Here is an 18,750-nt window from a genome sequence, read left to right as displayed (position 1 = left end):
GGAAGCCACCCAAAGTCCATACTTAGGAGGAGAAGACTTGACCTCAGCTTCCTCCAGTATGTTGGAGTGACATTGCAATCTTCTCAAAAGATGAATTTTGCATGTTGAACAAGTGCAGGGAAGTTCTCCTGTTAGGAATGTCTGGCTGTAACTCTAAGGTCTTGATGACCCCTCTTTGCCCAAAGAACCTGGCTCCTGCAGACACTGTTCTTCAAAACTCTGTCCTGTTTCAATACAATAGACAATAGGTGCAGAAGTAGACCATTCGGCCCCTCGAGTCTGCTCCGCCATTCTGAGATCATGGCTGATCATTCACTATCAATACCCAGTCCCTGCCTTTCATTCAGAAGACTAAGATTCTTAGGATCTATGTCAGATTGGCCATTTGGATTTAGAACTGGGTTGCCCACAGAAGACTGGAGTACTGGTTGATGGACATCGTTTAGTTGGAGTTCTGTGATTAATGGTGTTTCACAGAGTCCTAGACTGGGACCTCAGCTGTTTGTAATGTATGTAGATTAAAATGTAGATGGGTGGGTTAGTAAGTTTGCAGATGAAACAAAGGTTGGTGGTACAGTGTAGAAGACTGGCAAAGAATACAACAGGGTATAGATTATTTGCAGATATTGGCAGAGAAATGGCAGATGGGGTTTAACCCCACCCAATGTGAAATATTACACCTTGGTAGATGAAATGTAATGAGGCAGTACACTGTTAAGGACAAGCCTCTTAGCAGCATTGATGAGCAGAGAGATCTTGGGGTCCAAGTTCATAGCTGTGAAAATGGCTATACAGGTCAATAAGGTGGTAAGGAAGATATATAGCATGCTTGACTTTATTAGTTGAGGCACTGAGTTTGAAAGTCAGGAAGTTATGTTGTAATTTTATAAACCTCTAGTTAGGCCACATCTGGATTACTGCATACAGTTCTGGTCACCCCACTATAGAAAGGATGTAGAGGTTTTGGAGAGGGTGCAGAAGAGATTTTCCAGAAAGCTGCTAGATTAGAGGGGATGGGCTATAATGAGAGTTTGGACAAATGTGGGTTGTTTTCTTCTGGAGTGGTGGATGTTGTGGGGAGATCTGATAGAAGTTTTTAAGATTATAAGAGACACAGATTGAGTAGACAGGCAGTGTCTTCTTCCTAGTGTTGAAATGGTTAAATACCAGGGGCACGCACTTAGAGTGAGGGGGACAAGTTGAAAGGAATGTGAGGGGCAAGTTTTGAGACTTGAGAAAGAGTGTGGTGCTTGAAATGTGCTCCCTGGGGTGGTGGTAGGGGCAGATATATTAGGGACTTTGAAGAGACCATTAGACAGGCACATGAATGTGAAGTAAATAGAAGGATATGGACATTGTGCAAACAGAAGTGATTAGTTTAGTTGGCCATTTGATGACTAATTTAATTGGTTTGGCACAACATTGTGGGCCAAAGGGCCTGTTCCTGTACTCTATGTCCTATGGAGTTCTGATACCTTGATAGCACTTTCCCACACTGCCTCCCATAGATATGACATTGATGCATTGGGAACATTTCCTCGAGTCTGGCAGTCTCTTGTGCCCCCTTAAGTCTAGTGCTGTTACACTATGGCTTACCAGATGGGGAGGTCTTGGTAAGGCATTTCTCCAAACTTCACTATTTAAAGTTTTTGCTGCTTTTGTCAGTTTCAGAGATGCTATTTTAATTCCAAAGAATGGCATGCAGTGATTTTTGTTTTGACTGGCATTCATGACATTCATATTTGCTCTATATTTTTATACAGAGGAATATGAAAGACATTTGTCAGCCATTTTTTATGTATACAATCGGCCCTCCTTATCTGCGGATTCCGCATGCACGGATTTAACCAGCCGCGGATCGGGAAAACCCGGAAGTTCTCTTTCCAGCACTCATTGTTTGAGCATGTACAGACTATTTTTTCTTGTCATTATTCCCTAAACAATACAGTAAAACAACTATTTACATAGAATTTATATTGTAATTGGTATTATAAGTAATCTAGAAATGACTTAAAAGTACAGGCAGTCCCCGGGTTATGAATGAGTTTCATTCCTGATTATTTAGCGTCAGTTAGTCAAATGTTTTTCTTAGTATATAGTACATATTTTACCTTTCTATGCATATAAGACACTTAAGAAACATATGTATTTCAATAATTAAACCATTGTGTTGCTTAGTAATAATTGTAGCTTTCATTGGGGCAGGACCTTTCACATGCTGCATTAAAATTGTTCTGATTGTTGACCGACTGTAGCCTAACACTTTTCCAATGACCGATGGCGTTTCACCTCTTTCCGATCGCTTTATCATTTCCACCTTATTTTCAATCGTGATCGTGATTATTTTCGTGAACAGAAACACCGCAGATTCAGAGCTGCACTGCCGGGTCCTAATGTCCACCGTACTGAGCATGTTAAATAAAGTCCGGGGTTCCGCTGGGTCCTAAAGACCACTGCACTGAGCTAGGTTAAATAAGGGACTTGAGCATCCGCGTTTTTTGGTATCCGCGGGGGGGGGGGGGGGGTCTCGGAACTGATACCCCGCGGATAAGGAGGGCCGACTGTATTCAGTTTAACCCTTTTCTTCCCATATCCGTTGCTGAGTGGGAACTTGACTGACCTGTGTTATCATAAGATATATCAAAAAGTGCTGCTGTAGGACTATAAGAATTGATATTGTTTGCTTTGATTTTAAGTATCTGAGTAAAGGATATATGTGGCGCCTCCTTAGTGGTATCCCAAAGTGCTTTAAAGTTGATAATTATTACCAAAAATATAGTTATTATTGTAACTATTAGAAATACAGCAGCCTGTTTGAGCATAGCAATGTCCAACAAACAACAGCTAGGTGAGCTGTACAAATGTATAAAAATATTAACATTTTCTATGTGTTTATTTTTCTGATTTTCTTTTGTTGTTAATCTGTGACAGTGGAAAGTCCGTCGAACGCTGGCCTTTTCCATACATGAGCTGGCTGTGATCCTCGGTGATCAACTGACTGCAGCTGACCTGCTTCCTATTTTCAATGGATTCCTGAAAGATCTGGATGAAGTGCGAATTGGAGTCCTCAAGCACCTGTACGACTTCTTGAAGGTAAGCTTCATTAGATCAATGTTTTGGGTAGTTTGAAGTTGAATTATATTTCAAGTGTGCATCCTTAAATATACTGGAAATGTGATAAATGTTAGGTGAAATAAAACTGAATGTGCACAATTACCACAAAAAGCATTTAAAATGAGATTCTGTTGTTCTGTAGTTCTGGTCACCTAACTGTGGGAAAGATATCAAGGCTACAAAGAAAACTTACAAGGATGTTGCCAGGACTTTAGGACCTGAGTTATAGGAAAAGGTTGAATAGATTATGACTTTATTCCTTCGAGCATAAAAGAATGAGAGGAGGCTTGATGGAAGTATACAAAATTATGAGGGGTAGAGGTATGGTAAATGCAAGTAGACTTTTTCCACTGAGGTTAGGTGAGACTAGAACCAGAGATCATAGGTTCAGGATGAAAGGTGAAATACTTAAGGGGTACCTGAGGGGGCAACAACTTCACTTCGAACCTTTTTTATGCTCTGGACGAACACCGTGAAAGATGGTACAGACTGGTGCAACGCTTGGCATGATAGCGCCCCGACGACTCCACCAGGAGTCAAGGGCATGCAAGGCAATACCATTAAGCAAGGTTGGAAACTCCTGACTTAGAGGGTGGTGCGAATGTGGAACAAGAAGCCAGCAGAAGTGGTGGATGTGAGTTAGATTTCAGCATTTCATGAAAAATTTGGATATGTACATAGACGGGAGGGGCATGGTTCAGGTGCAGGTCGATGGGACTGGGCAGAATATTTGTTTGTCATAGATTAAATGGGTTGAAGGGCTTTTTTATGTGCTGTGGTACTGTGTGACTCTATGCTTGTTATCTGTCCACTTTGTGTGTGACGACCTTTGAATCCAGTGATATACTTCTGTAATTTGAGATAATTAGTCACCCAGTAAGAATTATTACTTTCATTTAACGTATTGTGTAAGTTGTTTAGCTGCTTGTATCTGTCCTTTCTGGAGCTTATCATATATATTGTGCTTTTTACAGTTGCTGCATATGGACAAGCGACGTGAGTATTTGTACCAGCTCCAAGAGTTCATGGTAACAGATAACAGCAGGAATTGGCGTTTTCGATACGAATTAGCAGAGTGGGTATTCCATGCTTTATACTCATTATAAAGACCTGAAAGTGTTCTTTCACAACATGTTGTGAGCTTGACAACTCTTCTTCAGTGTGGATTAAAACATTGAGATATGTGGCTTGGTTCAGTTTATTGGGAAAATACTGTATGAGGTATAAGCCTATATTTTCAATTGATGTAAAGTTCCACATCAGTTCAAAGTTAATTGAGTTCAAATTATTGAGTTATATCAAAAAATGTAGCAATACGTAACTCACTGAGCAAACCAAAGTCCAAGTTGCCTTTGTTTGGTGCAAGTGTCTTCTAGTAACCCCATTCTTCCTTGACCAATTCACTTGAAAGCTCTTTAATTCACAGACTGTTCACCAATACCTTGGTATGATAGTTGCTCATTAGTTGGAATTGCTTCACTGGGCTCATCTACTTTGCAGTGTTAAAACTACTGAAGGAAAATTTTGGGCACCAAAAAACCAAGAAGTAGGCAGATGGGTGACGGTCCAGAGAGGCAGGGGGAGCAGGCAGAGAGAGCAGAGCACCTCTGCGGCCATTCCCATTAACAATAAGTATACCGTACTGGATACTGTTGATGGGGATGACCTACCAGGAATGAGTTGTAGTGGTCCTGCCTCTGGCACAGAGGTTGAACCCTCAACTAGAAAGGGGAGGAGGGAAGAGAAGAGAGCGATAGTTTTAGGGGATTCTATAGTCAGGGGGGCAGATAGGAGATTTTGTGGGGTAGATCGAGAGTCTCGGATGGTATGTTGCCTCCCTGGTGCCAGGGTCCGGGACATCTCAGATCAGGTGCAGGCTATTCTTGAGAGTGAGGGCATGAACCCAGATGTAGTGGTCCATGTAGGGACCAACGATGTAGGTAAGGTGAGTGAGGGGGTCCTGCTTAGAGAGTTCAGGGAGTTAGGAGTGAAGCTGAAAGGCAGGACCTCCAGGGTGACAATCTCGGGATTGCTACCTGTGCCACGTGCGAGTGAGGCGAAGAATAGAATGATTATGCACATTAATACGAGGCTGAGAGCATGGTGCAGGAGGGAAGGGTTCAGGTTTTTGGATAATTGGTCTTTGTTCCAGGGACATTGGGATCTGTTTCGAAGGGACGGTCTACATCTGAACCGGAGGGGTACTAACATTCTTGCAGGAATGTTTGCCAGTGCTACTCGGGGGGGGTTTAAACTAGATGTGCAGGGGGCAGGGATCCAGATCCAGAGGGTTGGTCAGAAGGAGCATGGGGTTAAATGTGTAGAAGGTTTGGGTGATCTTGAGAAGGTCATCAAAATTCAAGGTGCAATTAGCCCGATGGAAGTTCAAGGAGCTGGGTTAGGTACAATAGACAGTGTTTTAAGCAAAGAGAGGAGGAATGGGCTAAGAATTCTATACTTGAATGCGCGTAGTGTCAGAAATAAGACAGATGAGCTTGAAGCTCAGATGAAAATGGGGAACTACGATATTGTTGGGATAACGGAGACATGGCTGCAAGGGGATCAGGCCTGGGAACTGAGTGTACCAGGGTATACGTGCTATCGTAGAGACAGAAATATGGGAAGAGGAGGTGGGGTGGCCCTGTTGGTGAGGAATGAGATTCAGTCCTTAGCAAGAGGTAACTTGGGAACGGGGAAGTAGAGTCTGTGTGGATTGAGCTGAGGAACAGTAAGGGTAAAAAGACCCTAATGGGTGTTGGGTACAGGCCCCCAAACAGTAGCGTGGATATTGGGTACAAGTTGATTAGGGAGTTAACATTGGCATGTGCGAAAGGTAATGCAGTCGTTATGGGAGATTTCAACATGCAGGTGAACTAGGAGAATCAGGTAGGTGCTGGACCCCAGGATAGGGAGTTTGTGGAGTGTCTAAGGGATGTATTTTTGGAACAGCTTGTGCTTGAGCCAACCAGGAACGAGGCTATTTTGGACTTGGTGATGTGTAATGAACAGGAATTGATAAGTGATCTTGAAGTAAAGGAGCCATTAGGAAGTAGTGATCATAACATGATAAGTTTTTATCTACAATTTGAGAGGGATAAGGGCAGATCAGAGGTGTCAGTGTTGCAATTAAATAAAAGAGACTATGGAGCCATGAGGGAAGAGCTGGCCAAAGTTAAATGGGCGGATGCCCTGGCAGGAAAGACAGTGGATCAGCAGTGGCAGATATTCTTGGGGATAATACAAAAGATGCAAAAGCAGATCATTCCAATGAGAAAGAAGGATTCAAAGAGGGGGAAGGGGCCACAGTGGTTGACAAAGGAAGTCAGAGATTGTATAGCATTAAAGAAAAAGAAGTATGACAGGGCTAAGATGAGTGGGAATACAGATGATTGGGAAAGTTTTAAGGAACAGCAGATCTTAACTAAAACAGCAATATGGAGAGAAAAAATCAGGTATGAGCTCAGTCTAGCCAGGAATATAAAAGGGGATAGCAAAAGCTTTTTTAGCTATGTGAAGAGAAAGAAGATAGTTAAGAACAATGTTGGCCCCTTGAAGAATGAATTGGGAGAAATTGTTATGGGAAACAGGGAAATGGCAACAGAATTTAATGCGTACTTTAGATCTGTCTTCACCAGGGAGGACACAAGCAATCTCCCAGATGTATGGATGGGCCAGGGTCATAAGATATCAGAGGGGTTGAGACAGATTGACATTAGGAAAGAAATCGTGATGAATAGACTGGTAGGACTGAAGGCTAATAAATCCCCGGGTCCAGATGGTCTGCATCCGAGGGTTCTAAAAGAGGTGGCTCAGGAAATTGCGGATGCATTGGTAATCATTTTCCAATGTTCCTTAGATTCAGGATCAGTTCCTGAAGATTTGAGAGTGGCTAATGTTATCCCACTTTTCAAAAAGGGAGGGAAGGAGAAAACGGAGAACTATCGCCCTGTTAGCCTAACGTCAGTCGTGGGGAAGATGCTTGAGTCCATTATTAAGGACGAAATAGTGGCACATCTTGATGGCAGTAATAGGATTAGGCCAAGCCAGCATGGATTTACCAAGGGCAAATCATGCTTGACTAATCTGTTGGAGTTTTTTGAGGGTGTAACAAGGATGTTAGACGAGGGTAAGCCAGTGGATGTTGTGTACCTAGATTTTCAGAAGGCATTCGATAAGGTGCCACATAGGAGATTGGTGAGTAAAATCAGAGCTCATGGCATTGGGGGCAGGGTTTCAACATGGATAGAAAACTGGTTGGCAGATAGAAAGCAAAGGGTAGCAGTGAATGGGTGTTTCTCGGACTGGCTGGAGGTGACTAGTGGGGTACCACAGGGCTCTGTATTGGGACCACAGCTCTTTACGATTTATGTCAACAATTTAGATGAGGGCATCGAAAACTATATCAGCAAGTTTGCTGACGATACTAAACTGGGTGGCAGTGTGACATGCGAAGAGGACGTTAGGAGAATACAGGGAGACTTGGATAGGCTGGGTGAGTGGGCAGATACTTGGCAGATGTCATTCAATGTGAATAAATGTGAAGTTATCCACTTTGGAAGCAGGAACAAGAGGGCAGAGTATTGTCTGAACGGTGTAGAGTTAGGTAAGGGAGAAATGCAAAGAGACCTAGGAGTCCTAGTTCATCAGTCAATGAAGGTGAATGAGCAAGTGCAACAGGCAGTGAAGAGGGCAAATGGAATGTTGGCCTTTATTACAAGGGAATTGAGTACAAGAGCAAAGATGTTCTTTTGCATTTGTACAGGGCCCTGGTGAGACCACACCTGGAATATTGTATACAGTTTTAGTCTCCAGGTTTAAGGAAGGACATTCTGGCAATTGAGGAAGTGCAGCGTAGATTCACTAGGTTGATTCCTGGGATGGCAGGGCTGTCTTACGCAGAGAGACTGGAGAGATTGGGCTTGTACACGCTGGAATTGAGGAGATTGAGAGGGGTTCTGATTGAAACGTTTAAGATAATTAAAGGATTTGATAGGATTGAGGCAGGAAATATGTTCCAGATGTTGGAAGAGTCCAGTACCAGAGGGCATGGATTGAGAATAAGAGGTCAGTTATTTAAAACAGAGTTGAGGAAGAGCTTCTTCTCCCAGAGAGTTGTGGAGGTGTGGAATGCACTGCCTCGGAAGACGGTGGAGGCCAATTCTCTGGATGCTTTCAAGAAGGAGCTAGATAGATATCTGATGGATAGGGGAATCAAGGGATATGGGGACAAGGCAGGGACTGGGTATTGATAGTGAATGATCAGCCATGATCTCAGAATGGCAGTGCAGACTCGAGGGGCCGAATGGTCTACTTCTGCACCTATTGTCTATTATTGAATGAAAGGAAGAGATGTTTCAGATTATCAGATTAAGGGATCATAAAAATTCATGTAGACAGAAGGTACAATAAGCAAAATTTGGACCTAGGTTAGTGGAGCTTTTTACACCAGAGAATGTGAGACTGTTGTAAATATATATAAAGGTTAGCAGCAACCATGTCGATGTTTAAGGATACATATGACAGATGGTTGAAGAAATCGGGGATTATAGGCAAAGCATAGTGGCTTAGCTAATAGCAGTTCTGCCTCAGCCCCAGAAACCCAGGTTCAGTTCTGACCTGGGGCGCTGTCTGTTTGGAGTTTGCATGTTCTCCCTGTAACCAGCTTGGCTTCCCCCACTGCTCTAGTTTCCTGCCACACTCAAAGATGTGCTGGCACTATAAATTACACCCATTATATCGGTGAGTTGATAGAATGCTTAAGGGAGTTGCATTAGTTCTTCAAGGGAGAATGGGATTAATGTAGGATTATTGTAAATGGATGCTTGATGGTTGCTGTAGACTCAGTGGGCCAAGGGTCTGTTCCTGTGGTATGTTTTTCTTTGATTTTGTGATTTTAAAGGATACAAGCTGACACAAAATTAAGGCCAGCATTTGTGTCTGTGATAAACGTGCCACATGAGCTCTTTCTGTGTTTTAATCAAAAAATATGTTGTGTATAACATTAGAAAAGCACAGTAACTAAAATGGTAATATTTAAAAGTTATTAATATTTCCAAATATGACAGATCACATTCCTGCTTGTTTTGATGTAAGCCATGTTTTAATGACATACAACAGCGTATATGCTGACCTAATGACTTAGTAATACTTTTGTTGTAATTTCACAACCCACTGTATGTTTGAAAAAAATATGTGTGTATTTAATCATAGAATCATTTTTATTTGGAGTCAGTTATGTACAGTATAGAGTTCTGGTTTAAAACAATACTGACATAATCATGGCCTATTACAGACAGGTAATTTTACTGCTGGAACTGTACAGTCCCAACGATGTGCATGACTACTTACGACACATCGCTCTGTCACTCTGTTCGGATAAGGTTGCTGAGGTTCGGTGGATTTCCTTCAAGCTGGTGAGCACAAGACAAGCCTTATTATTTCAAGTTATTGTTTGATTGTATTTCTGTCTTGTGGGGCTCTCATTAATTTTCACTTGGATTTGGGCCTGAATCCAAATCTTCAGTAGTTGGGATCACTCTTGGGAGGCTTCATGATTGGCTGCCTCTCTAGCATATCAGGAGTGGAAAATGGAAACATAAGCTAGGCTCTGACAGTATCTCCTTTCTCTCAGAGAATTGAGGGTTTTCACTTACAGGTGCCATTTCAATTTAGTATTGTGTATTGCAGTCTATAGTTCCTTTCAGTGATGCTTTAAGATAAGCTCTCTTCAAGTCGATATGAACCATTTGACAACAGTTTTGCTGCATGGGTTGTGTCCTACTAATCAAAATGCAAATGAGCATTATATTAAAATAATGCTCCCGTTTGATTATTTCACATATAATTCTTTTTGTTAAGTTTTCAAATGATTGCTTGCCTGAAGCATTTTTGTTTTTAGGAAGCTTTGAATTTAAGAATATTCCAGCAGATGTGGGCATTACCAAACCTTTGTGGTTTGGTATCCAAGAGCTGCTGGTTCTATTTGTCTGACTTTGATGAAAAAGGAGAACTCTTACCAATCAGATAATTAGGCATTCTGAATTGATCAGGAATGACCAACAGACTTCCGGCTAGTGAAAGGAAAAAATACCTTCAGAAACAATCCCTAAATAAATGCAAAGGTTTGTAATGTTGAAAATATCACAATTATTGTAGAGAAATGAAAAGTTACAGTTAAAGGGTTCAGCATTTTAGGATTCAATAATAAAGCAAGATCAGGACCAATGTAATGTGAAAGAGCAGCTGGCTGAACCAATTTCATACAGTATTGAAAGGCTTGGGAACTAAGCATTACATTTGATTTTATTTTATATAACACTCTGGGATAACTGAAGTGATACTGAGGCTGGAATGTGACAGCCTCTTTTGCTGAATAGACAAACTGAAATATTTAACAGAAGCTTCTCGTTTTCCTGCTGCAAGTGGTTGCTAACAAGCCTCTCTGTTGCCTGTCTACAGGTGGTAGAGATCCTAAGGAAATTCTATACATCTGCTGCAGAGTCGTTAGCTGTGAACTTCATGAATGAGCTCACTCTTCGGTTTTGCCACTGTGCCAAGTGGACTGGGCGGCAGGCATTTGCTTTTATCTGCCAGGTAAGTGAGTGGGCCAAGTAATTTCTTGTATTAAGGTGACTCATTTAGTAATAGGCCAGAGGGGAAGGGAACCAAACTAAGTCTGTCTGTGGTTTATATTTGCTTCCCTTTCCCAATCCCAAATGAAAACCTCAGTGATGTTCCTTGCACAAATGGTCACTTAGTGGTGCTTGTGATGTGGGTGTGAGTTGTATACTAGGAAACTTGAAAGCATCCTAAAGGGTGCATTGCAATGGCATTACCCTAATCCTGAAAACTGCCATTTTAGTCATTGTCCCAGCATATCAGAATTTGCTTGGGGCCAAGGTCTAAATCCGCTGACTGAACAGTGGGGTGGGTGGGTTGGAGTACAGTGTTAGAGTGACTGGATAGGGATTGTGGAGGGTACCTAGTTCTAGAGAAGCTGATGGAGTCTAGTGGGATCTACTTAGATTGTGGAGGGTTGTATCAGGGATTTGGGGAACATTTGGGGAGATTGGGAGTATGGTGTGAAGATGTGGAAGGGAGGTGCTAATGAGGAGGTTGACATTCCTGCAGGGAGGGTTGGTGAGCCCAGGATGAAGATGGGTGTTGGCCCACAGACCAGGGTTTTGACATTCTGTTGTGATTTGGATGAATTTTTCACCTACCAATTAATCTCCCTCCCAAGTTGGCTCTGATTTTAAAACTACAGTAGACAGCTAAGTGGATAAGAAAGGTTTAGGAAGGATATGGGACTAGCTCAGATAGGCAAATTAGTCAATTTGGGCCAATTTCCATGCTGTATAACTCTATGACTCCAATAGAGCCTCAAGTCAACATTGTGCCCTGCCAGTTTACATCAGAGTGATGTCATCATGTGTCCCAGACGATGAAATCACATCAGGGTAGCATCTGAATTTCACTGTTGGCATAATTGAACATGGAGCTGTCCACATTCATCTAGATCTAACTGGTCTTCAATCACGTGACTAGTTATTCTAAATATCCTGGCTGTAATATTTTGAGTTGGCATCCTTCAAAAATAAGAGGCAAGAAAAAGAAACATAAATAGCATTAAGTGAAAAAAAATCTCTCCTGTTTCTGCACAGGCAATAGTGGAGGAAGATTGCATGCCTGTAAATCAGTTTGCGGAACACCTTCTTCCCAGCCTGCTTGGTTTAGCTAGTGATCCGGTCCCAAATGTTCGAGTGCTGCTGGCCAAGGCACTGAGGCATACTTTATTGGAGAAAGGCAAGTATGAAAATGTTTTTAAAAAACATACTGGAGGTACGCAGCAGGTCGGGCAGCATCTGGAAAGAGAAATGGAGTTAACATTTCAGATTAATGATCTTTATATGCAGATTTCAAGTTTACTTGTTTTGGAAGTATGAGGATGTATGAAGTTCCTAAATGACCCCATCAGCAATTTAAATCAGTAGACAACTTGTGCACTTCCAATAATTGTTATTCCAGTAGTTATCACTGGACATATGGTGTTGGTTATGTTTTGCCATTATGCTAATTCATGTCTCAACCGTTTTACCATCTTGTCTCCATTTCCTTTGAAACACTCAGCTAATAAAATTCTATTAATCTCATTTAAAACTTTTCAGTTGCTAATGTCTACATTTTCTTTGAAAGTGTTCCAGATCTCTACAACCCTTCTATGAAAAGGTACCTCTGGCCAGTTTTGTAATAACGTTCTTGTTCAGTGCCTTCTCCACTACAGGGTACAGAAAATGCTGGAAACAGTCAGTAGGTCAGGCAGTAGCAGTGAAAAGATAAAAGTGAGTTTATGATTCCAGTCATAGTCCATTTGACACTTCTGCGTGTGTGTGGACGTTTGGTCAACAAGTTTCTGTTCCTTATAGCAGACAAATTTTGACCAGATTTCCACACACGTGCAGGAGTTCATAGCCCTCGGTCTCTGGAACCTGTTTTATGCACATGACATTGTCCTCAGTTCATTCTCTGCTTCCCTGTTTTCTTACGTTGTCCATGAGCCTGTGCAATTTCACCCCCCCACCGCCCGATGTACTTAGATTTCATCCCTCAATCTTCCATACTCATATCCATTTGATTTCATTGCTTCCACATGATTTCACATGCCATTGCCACTTAATTCTCCAAGTGACCTTTCAGCTCCATCCCATGATTCTTCTGCCATTGTTTACTATCATCTCCCTCACAAACTCAATCCTAAAGGGTCTCGGCCCAAAGTGCGGACTGTTTATTTCCCTCCATAGATGCTGCCTGATATTGAGTTAGAGTCATAGAAAACTACAGCACAGAAAGAGACCCTATGGCCCACCTAGTCCATGCTGAACCATTTAAACTACTTACTCCCATCAACCTACACCCAGACCATAGTCCTCCACATGCCTCTCATCCAGGTACCTATCCAAACTTCTGTTAAATGTTGAAATTGAAGTTGCTTCCACCACTTGAGTTGGCAGCTCATTCCACATTCTCACCACCCTCTGAGTCTAGAAAACTCACTTCATGTTCCCCTTAAACATTTCACCTTTCATCCTTAGCCGATGACCTCTAGTTGTAGACTCACCCAACCTCAGTGGAAAAAGTCTGTTTGCATTTACTCTGTCTAGACCCCTCATAATTTTGTATACCTCTATCAAATCTCCCCTCCATCTTCTACGTTCTAAGGAATAAAGTCCTAACCTATTCAATCTTTCCTTATAACTCAGGTCCTCTAGTCCCGGCAACATCCATGTGAACTTTCTCTGTACTCTTTCAATCCTGTTTACATCTTTCCTGTACGTAGGTGACCAAAACTGTGCTTGTACTCCAAATTAGACTTCATTTTGTCTTGTACAAACTTCAACATGACATCTCATCTCCCGTTTTTATTACTTTCATCTATGAAGGCCAATGTACCAGAACCTTTCTTTACAATCCTGTCTACCTGTGACACCACTTTCAATGAATTATGGACCTGTATTCCCAGATCCCTTTGTTCTACTGCACTCTTCAGTGTCCTACCGCTCACTGTGTAAGACCTTCCCTGGTTAGTCCTACCAAAGCGCCACACCTTGCACTTTTCTGCATTACATTCCATCTGCCATTTTCCAGCCCATTTTTCCAGCTTGTCTAGATCCCATTGCAAGCTTTGATAGTCTTTCTCACCGTAAACTACAACCCCAGTCTTAGTGTCATTCTCATATTTACTGAGCCAGTTAACACATTATCATCCAGATCGTTGATATAGATGACAAGCAACAATGGACCCACCCCAGTGGCACACTACTTGTCACAGGCCTCCAGTCAGAGAGGGAACCATCTCCTACCACTCTCTGGCTTATTCCACAAAAGCTAATGCCTAATCCAATTTAGCGTTTTATGTCTGTTGCTCGAGATTACCAGTAACTAGAGAACCTCTTGTATCTCAGATGGGAGAAGCTGAGATTGGTCTCAGAGAGGCAGAGGTAATTTATTTGATGTGTTGACAGCAGTCACAAGTTCAGACAGTATAGACCTGGCGAAACTGTCTTCCAGTGGTAGAAGAATCAAGAACCAAAGGAAGTGAGTTGCCCATGACTTTGTGTAAAATGAGGGCATAAAATTGTAATGCAGTGACTGGTTATAATCTGAGATTCTAGGAAGCCAGGCAGAATCATTCATTCATAACCTGCAGAAGGGCTTTGATGTGTACTTGAGGGTGGAAAAATTGCAGGTCTTCAGGGAAAGCTGAGGAATGGGATGGACTGGAACATTGGAGAGTCCAGTGTGGGCAGGATGATATTCCTTCCATACTGTAACCAAGGTGTGATATCAAAGCTATGATACCCTTTCCTCGTTCTATGCTTAACTTTGCAAGTACCTGATATATTTCCACTGAATATTATCTTTGACCAGTTTTGCAATTATGCCACATTTCAGTTATTAACTGAGGGAATTGTTAGCTTCCCTGTGAGCCAGTGATCTTGCTATTGTGGTCCAAATTTTAAAAGTGGGTAAATTTTGAGCTGTCTCACCTGTTTTTTATAATGACAACATTCTGAAAAATCTAAACATAAACTGAGATTTTACAAACTGTTTGTTAACGCTTTGGATGTGGAAGTGGTGAAGTTGAAATTCTCCAAGAAACGTTTTTAAAATAGTGGTCACCTGTATCACTGGAAAGCCATGGTCCCTATTAGCTGTTAATATCTTCTCCCCTATGAATTCCTGAGTTTATAAAAAAAAAGTACATTATTAAGTTTATCCAATATGCTTAATGGCGAAACAGTGATCCTATCCCATGTCTGTGCATATGCTGACACAAGAACAACAGAAGAAGCATTGGAGGAACTCTGAGTCAGGCAGTATCTGTTGGGGTAAGTGAACAGTTGATGTTTTGGGTCCAGACCATTCATCTGGACTTCCAGATGCTTTTATTGACTGTTTTCCTCCATAGATGCTGCCTGACTGGCTGGGTTCCTCCTGCAATTTTTATGTTGGTTCCTATATTATTTGTTAAAGTCACCTGGAACTGCCATCCATGTTCTACAGATGTTCTCTGTAGTCTGAGAAAAATAAACAGCCCAGTTCTTTCTTATCTCCTATATATGTATGGACATCTGGAAGAACCTATATGGCTGACCTTCAGTGAAAAATAAATTGTGCCTGTACTCATTTAAACTCAGCTTGTGAAGAAAAGTCTTATGGATGATTAGTATGGAGAACCGTCATAGTTTGGAGCCTCAGCTGTAACCTTGGAGTAGTGGAGGTTGGCATTCCAAAGTTCTTGTCGTGATTTGGAGGACTTTGGTGCAGCATTTTAGTACTGTGTGCAGTTATTTTCCATGTCCAGGTTCAGTACATGAGAGATCCTGTAGTGGGATATGATTCTGAGAAGTTTTCTAGGAGCTGAAGTGTATAGGACCACCAAGGGTTTCTCCAGGTAATATGTTGGCCTTTTAGAACTGAGGTGTAAAGTAATTTCTTCACACTCAGAGTCATTGGAATTCTTGATATTGGCCATTAAGTATATTTGAGTTTGGGATCTGGAGCTGAGAAGTTATGGGAATTAGGCAGGAAAGTGGACAAGGTTAACATTAGTTAACTGAACAACAGAGCATACTTGGGGGATCGTTCCATATCTTGTGTTCTGATGTTCTTTGAATGACTAAGTGGAAGCAGGCTGTGCTTAATGGTGCACTGATCTTTTCTTCTTCCCAGCGTATTTCACAGAGGCTGATAACCCTCACGTAGAAGCTGTTGAGAAGATCGTCTTGATCCTGCAATCGGACAGAGACCGTGACGTGCGTTATTTTGCAAGCACTGAGATCAGGAGCAACCCCGTAAACACCACCACCTTCATAAACTGAGAATGTTTCCAACAAAGTTGTCTGACTTCCTAACCACATACAGTTGCTGAACTGGTGCTGGACCGGGTCGACACTGTCTCTGGCACACAATGGAGGTGACATGTAGTGGCAAAGAGACTGTTATGTTGGTCTGCAGGCTGGGTCAGGACTGGAGGATGCAGAGCACCTTCCTCTTTGTCAAATACAGAGCTTTTAATAACGAAGGAAAGAGGATTCCAGGTTGAGCTGGTGTGGAACTCGCTAATAGGTGGTGACTACAAGAGCCATGTTTCCTTGACTGTTTTTAGATCAGAAAACTAATGTGGAAGTTCCTTTTTAAAAGCATCCTTTGACACAAATATTTGTATTTGCTAATACAATTGTATTTCTACAAACAAACTAATTTGGAAATGATTACAGCATGTTATCTTTTCTAAAAAGAAGCTGTACTTCTAACTTTCCTAATTCTACATAAATTATTTGTATTAATATCCCCAAATGACATGCATTTGTAAGTTTCAGAAAGCAGTGAGCACAATGATTTTTGAGTATAGTTTAACTTTTTGAAAACTTGTTGATATCTGTATTGTTCTGCCCCACTTCTCACGTGTAGATATTTTCCATTTCTGCTTTGAAAGTCACACTGTGTATCCAGTTGGTTGACTTCAGCTCTCCTTCTGGGACTATGGCCTCTGAAAGAGAAGTGGAGCTTGTATTCCTTTCACCTACGGGCTTCCTGGTCTGCCCACCCCAACTTCTCAATGAACACCTGAGCCAGTTTAGTTATTCAAAAACTAACCGGGAAGGTACAAGAGCACTTCAAGCCAGTGGAAGGAGATTAGCCTGACTGCTACACTGGAGCATTTTAATTGTGTACATTCACAATGTAATTGGGAACACTGGTTTTGAGTTTGATGGCACTGAAAATGCAACAATACCTTTAATGACAAGGTTAGAGGACTGGTATACATTCAGTTTTAACTGTAGTAAATGTGAAGTAGAATGAATTTTAATCTTCTTTTAAAAGTTAATTTAATTTCTTTTATCCTTGGATTAGCTGCTCCATAGCTGCTGAAGGGAGTGTGATGTGTGCTTGGAGCTGGAACTGCAGGATACTCCCAAGATAAAGGAGAGGTACATTAAACCTCTGCCTGATTATTTGGTGCTGAATTTGGCTGGAGGACTGCTGGTACCAGTCTGGGCCTGCTTCGGTATCCACCACAGTTTCCACTACAGCTTCTTCTCTTGGAGACTCTACACAGTCAGACTTCATAGCTCACTACAGTGGATGGTTTCTGGGCAATAGGTATCAGGGAACAAGCCATAGCTAGCTAGCTGTAGTGGGGACTTGGTTCTGCCTTTATGAAAGTGATGGCAATGATTTTACCCAGTATGGGTGGATTCCTCTTTTTGGAAAGGCAGTTTTGGGAATCCCCTGAATGTGCAAAGTTTCTCTGTCCTTGTTTGTCATCTACTCCTTCTCCACACGTTATGGTGAAACAAATGGCCTGCATCAGGATTTCCTGCCTTTGCAATTATTTTATTTTGATGCCAACTTGTATTACGAAGCATTTTTTATTGAATGGTGTATAGGAATGAGGTTTTTGTATAGTGTAAAGGCTGATTATATTGTAACTATAGTTTCAAGTTTGGGTTTTTACAATTAACATTAAATACTGTGTTGCTGTAATGATTTTGTACATTCTTCTCAATGATTTAATCAAAATCCTTCATTGGACTATCAATTGTGTATTTCTTTGCTACACGCAGACACGGACTGCTTCATTTATCGACGACCTGTCCTCCAGTCCCATGACATTCTTAGTGTATTGGCACTTGATGACTGTTGAATAGCTTTGTTCATTGGATATGTGTGCGAGCCCAAGCTCAAACTGGACAGGGCCGGGCCAGGGAAATAACTGGGTTCATCCAACAACAATATAAACCGTAGGTTAAATCTACAGTGTAGGTTGTGAAACTGTGAATGAATACCAACATCAGTATTTAAAAAGAAGCTAGTTAGGCACTTAAAGAAGTAAAAGTGTTAAAAATAGTTTTGGTCACCTGCTTCATTTTGAGTCTCTATCTGGTTTAAATTAAGCTATAATGTATTTCAAAATACATTCCACGAATGAGAAAATAGTTTCACCTCAGAAGAAGCCACTTGACTGTCAGCCAGTGCCGTTGTTTGTAGAGCTGTTCAATTACTTTTACTTTTTCTTTAGTTATCAGTTTTTTCTGCTATGGAGTCTGTGCCGTAATGGGTTAAAAAGGACCAGCAGAAATGGACACACCTGGAGTCTGAGTCTTCCGTTATAAACTCTATTTTATTAATAACTACACGATAAAGTAATATAAAACAAAATGAGGCAAAACAGGTTAGCAGAGTATATGCATGTATAAGTGAGTAAATTAAGTTCCCAAGCTTCTCCCAGCTCAGGTGATTAGATGATACATTCTTATGGTGGTATGGTAAGTAGTCAGTTCAGTTCTAGAATTTGAATTGAGTGAAGTTGGAGAGAGAGAGAGGGAGTTGTTTTGTCTTCCCAGTGCGGATGCCATCGATCCTCCACGTTGTCCTCCTGCTCCTGAAACTTACCAAAGTCACCGACTTGTGGCCACAGAAAGAGGACCGTCTTCTGTAGTGGAGTTATCAACCCAGGCCAGGGTTAAATACACAGATAGCTCCCCACCAGTCACTCCTTTGCCCACACTGTGAGCAAAAACCCCACCATTGTCGTGGCACACAAAGCTCACCAGTGTCTTCCTCGGTGTC

At 41.6% G+C, this 18,750-nt stretch overlaps 1 protein-coding gene across 1 annotated transcript in view; it reads left to right on the top strand.

Moving 5' to 3' along the window:
• Positions 1 to 17,658, top strand: part of ppp4r1l (protein phosphatase 4, regulatory subunit 1-like) — an 89,396-nt gene extending 71,738 nt beyond the window's left edge. The window contains exons 15-20 of the mRNA XM_059980371.1: positions 2,932 to 3,093; positions 4,089 to 4,189; positions 9,407 to 9,527; positions 10,573 to 10,707; positions 11,778 to 11,919; positions 15,847 to 17,658. Coding sequence (XP_059836354.1) covers positions 2,932 to 3,093; positions 4,089 to 4,189; positions 9,407 to 9,527; positions 10,573 to 10,707; positions 11,778 to 11,919; positions 15,847 to 15,995 — 810 coding nt within the window. The 3' untranslated portion in view covers positions 15,996 to 17,658. The remainder of the gene's footprint in view (positions 1 to 2,931; positions 3,094 to 4,088; positions 4,190 to 9,406; positions 9,528 to 10,572; positions 10,708 to 11,777; positions 11,920 to 15,846) is intronic.
• The last annotated feature ends 1,092 nt before the right edge of the window (positions 17,659 to 18,750 follow it).

The sequence above is a fragment of the Hypanus sabinus genome, chromosome 9, assembly GCF_030144855.1.
Source record: "Hypanus sabinus isolate sHypSab1 chromosome 9, sHypSab1.hap1, whole genome shotgun sequence".
In the NCBI taxonomy this organism is placed as follows: Eukaryota; Metazoa; Chordata; class Chondrichthyes; order Myliobatiformes; family Dasyatidae; genus Hypanus; species Hypanus sabinus.
Note: the sequence above shows the minus strand (reverse complement) of the source record. Positions and strands in the feature narration are given on the sequence as shown.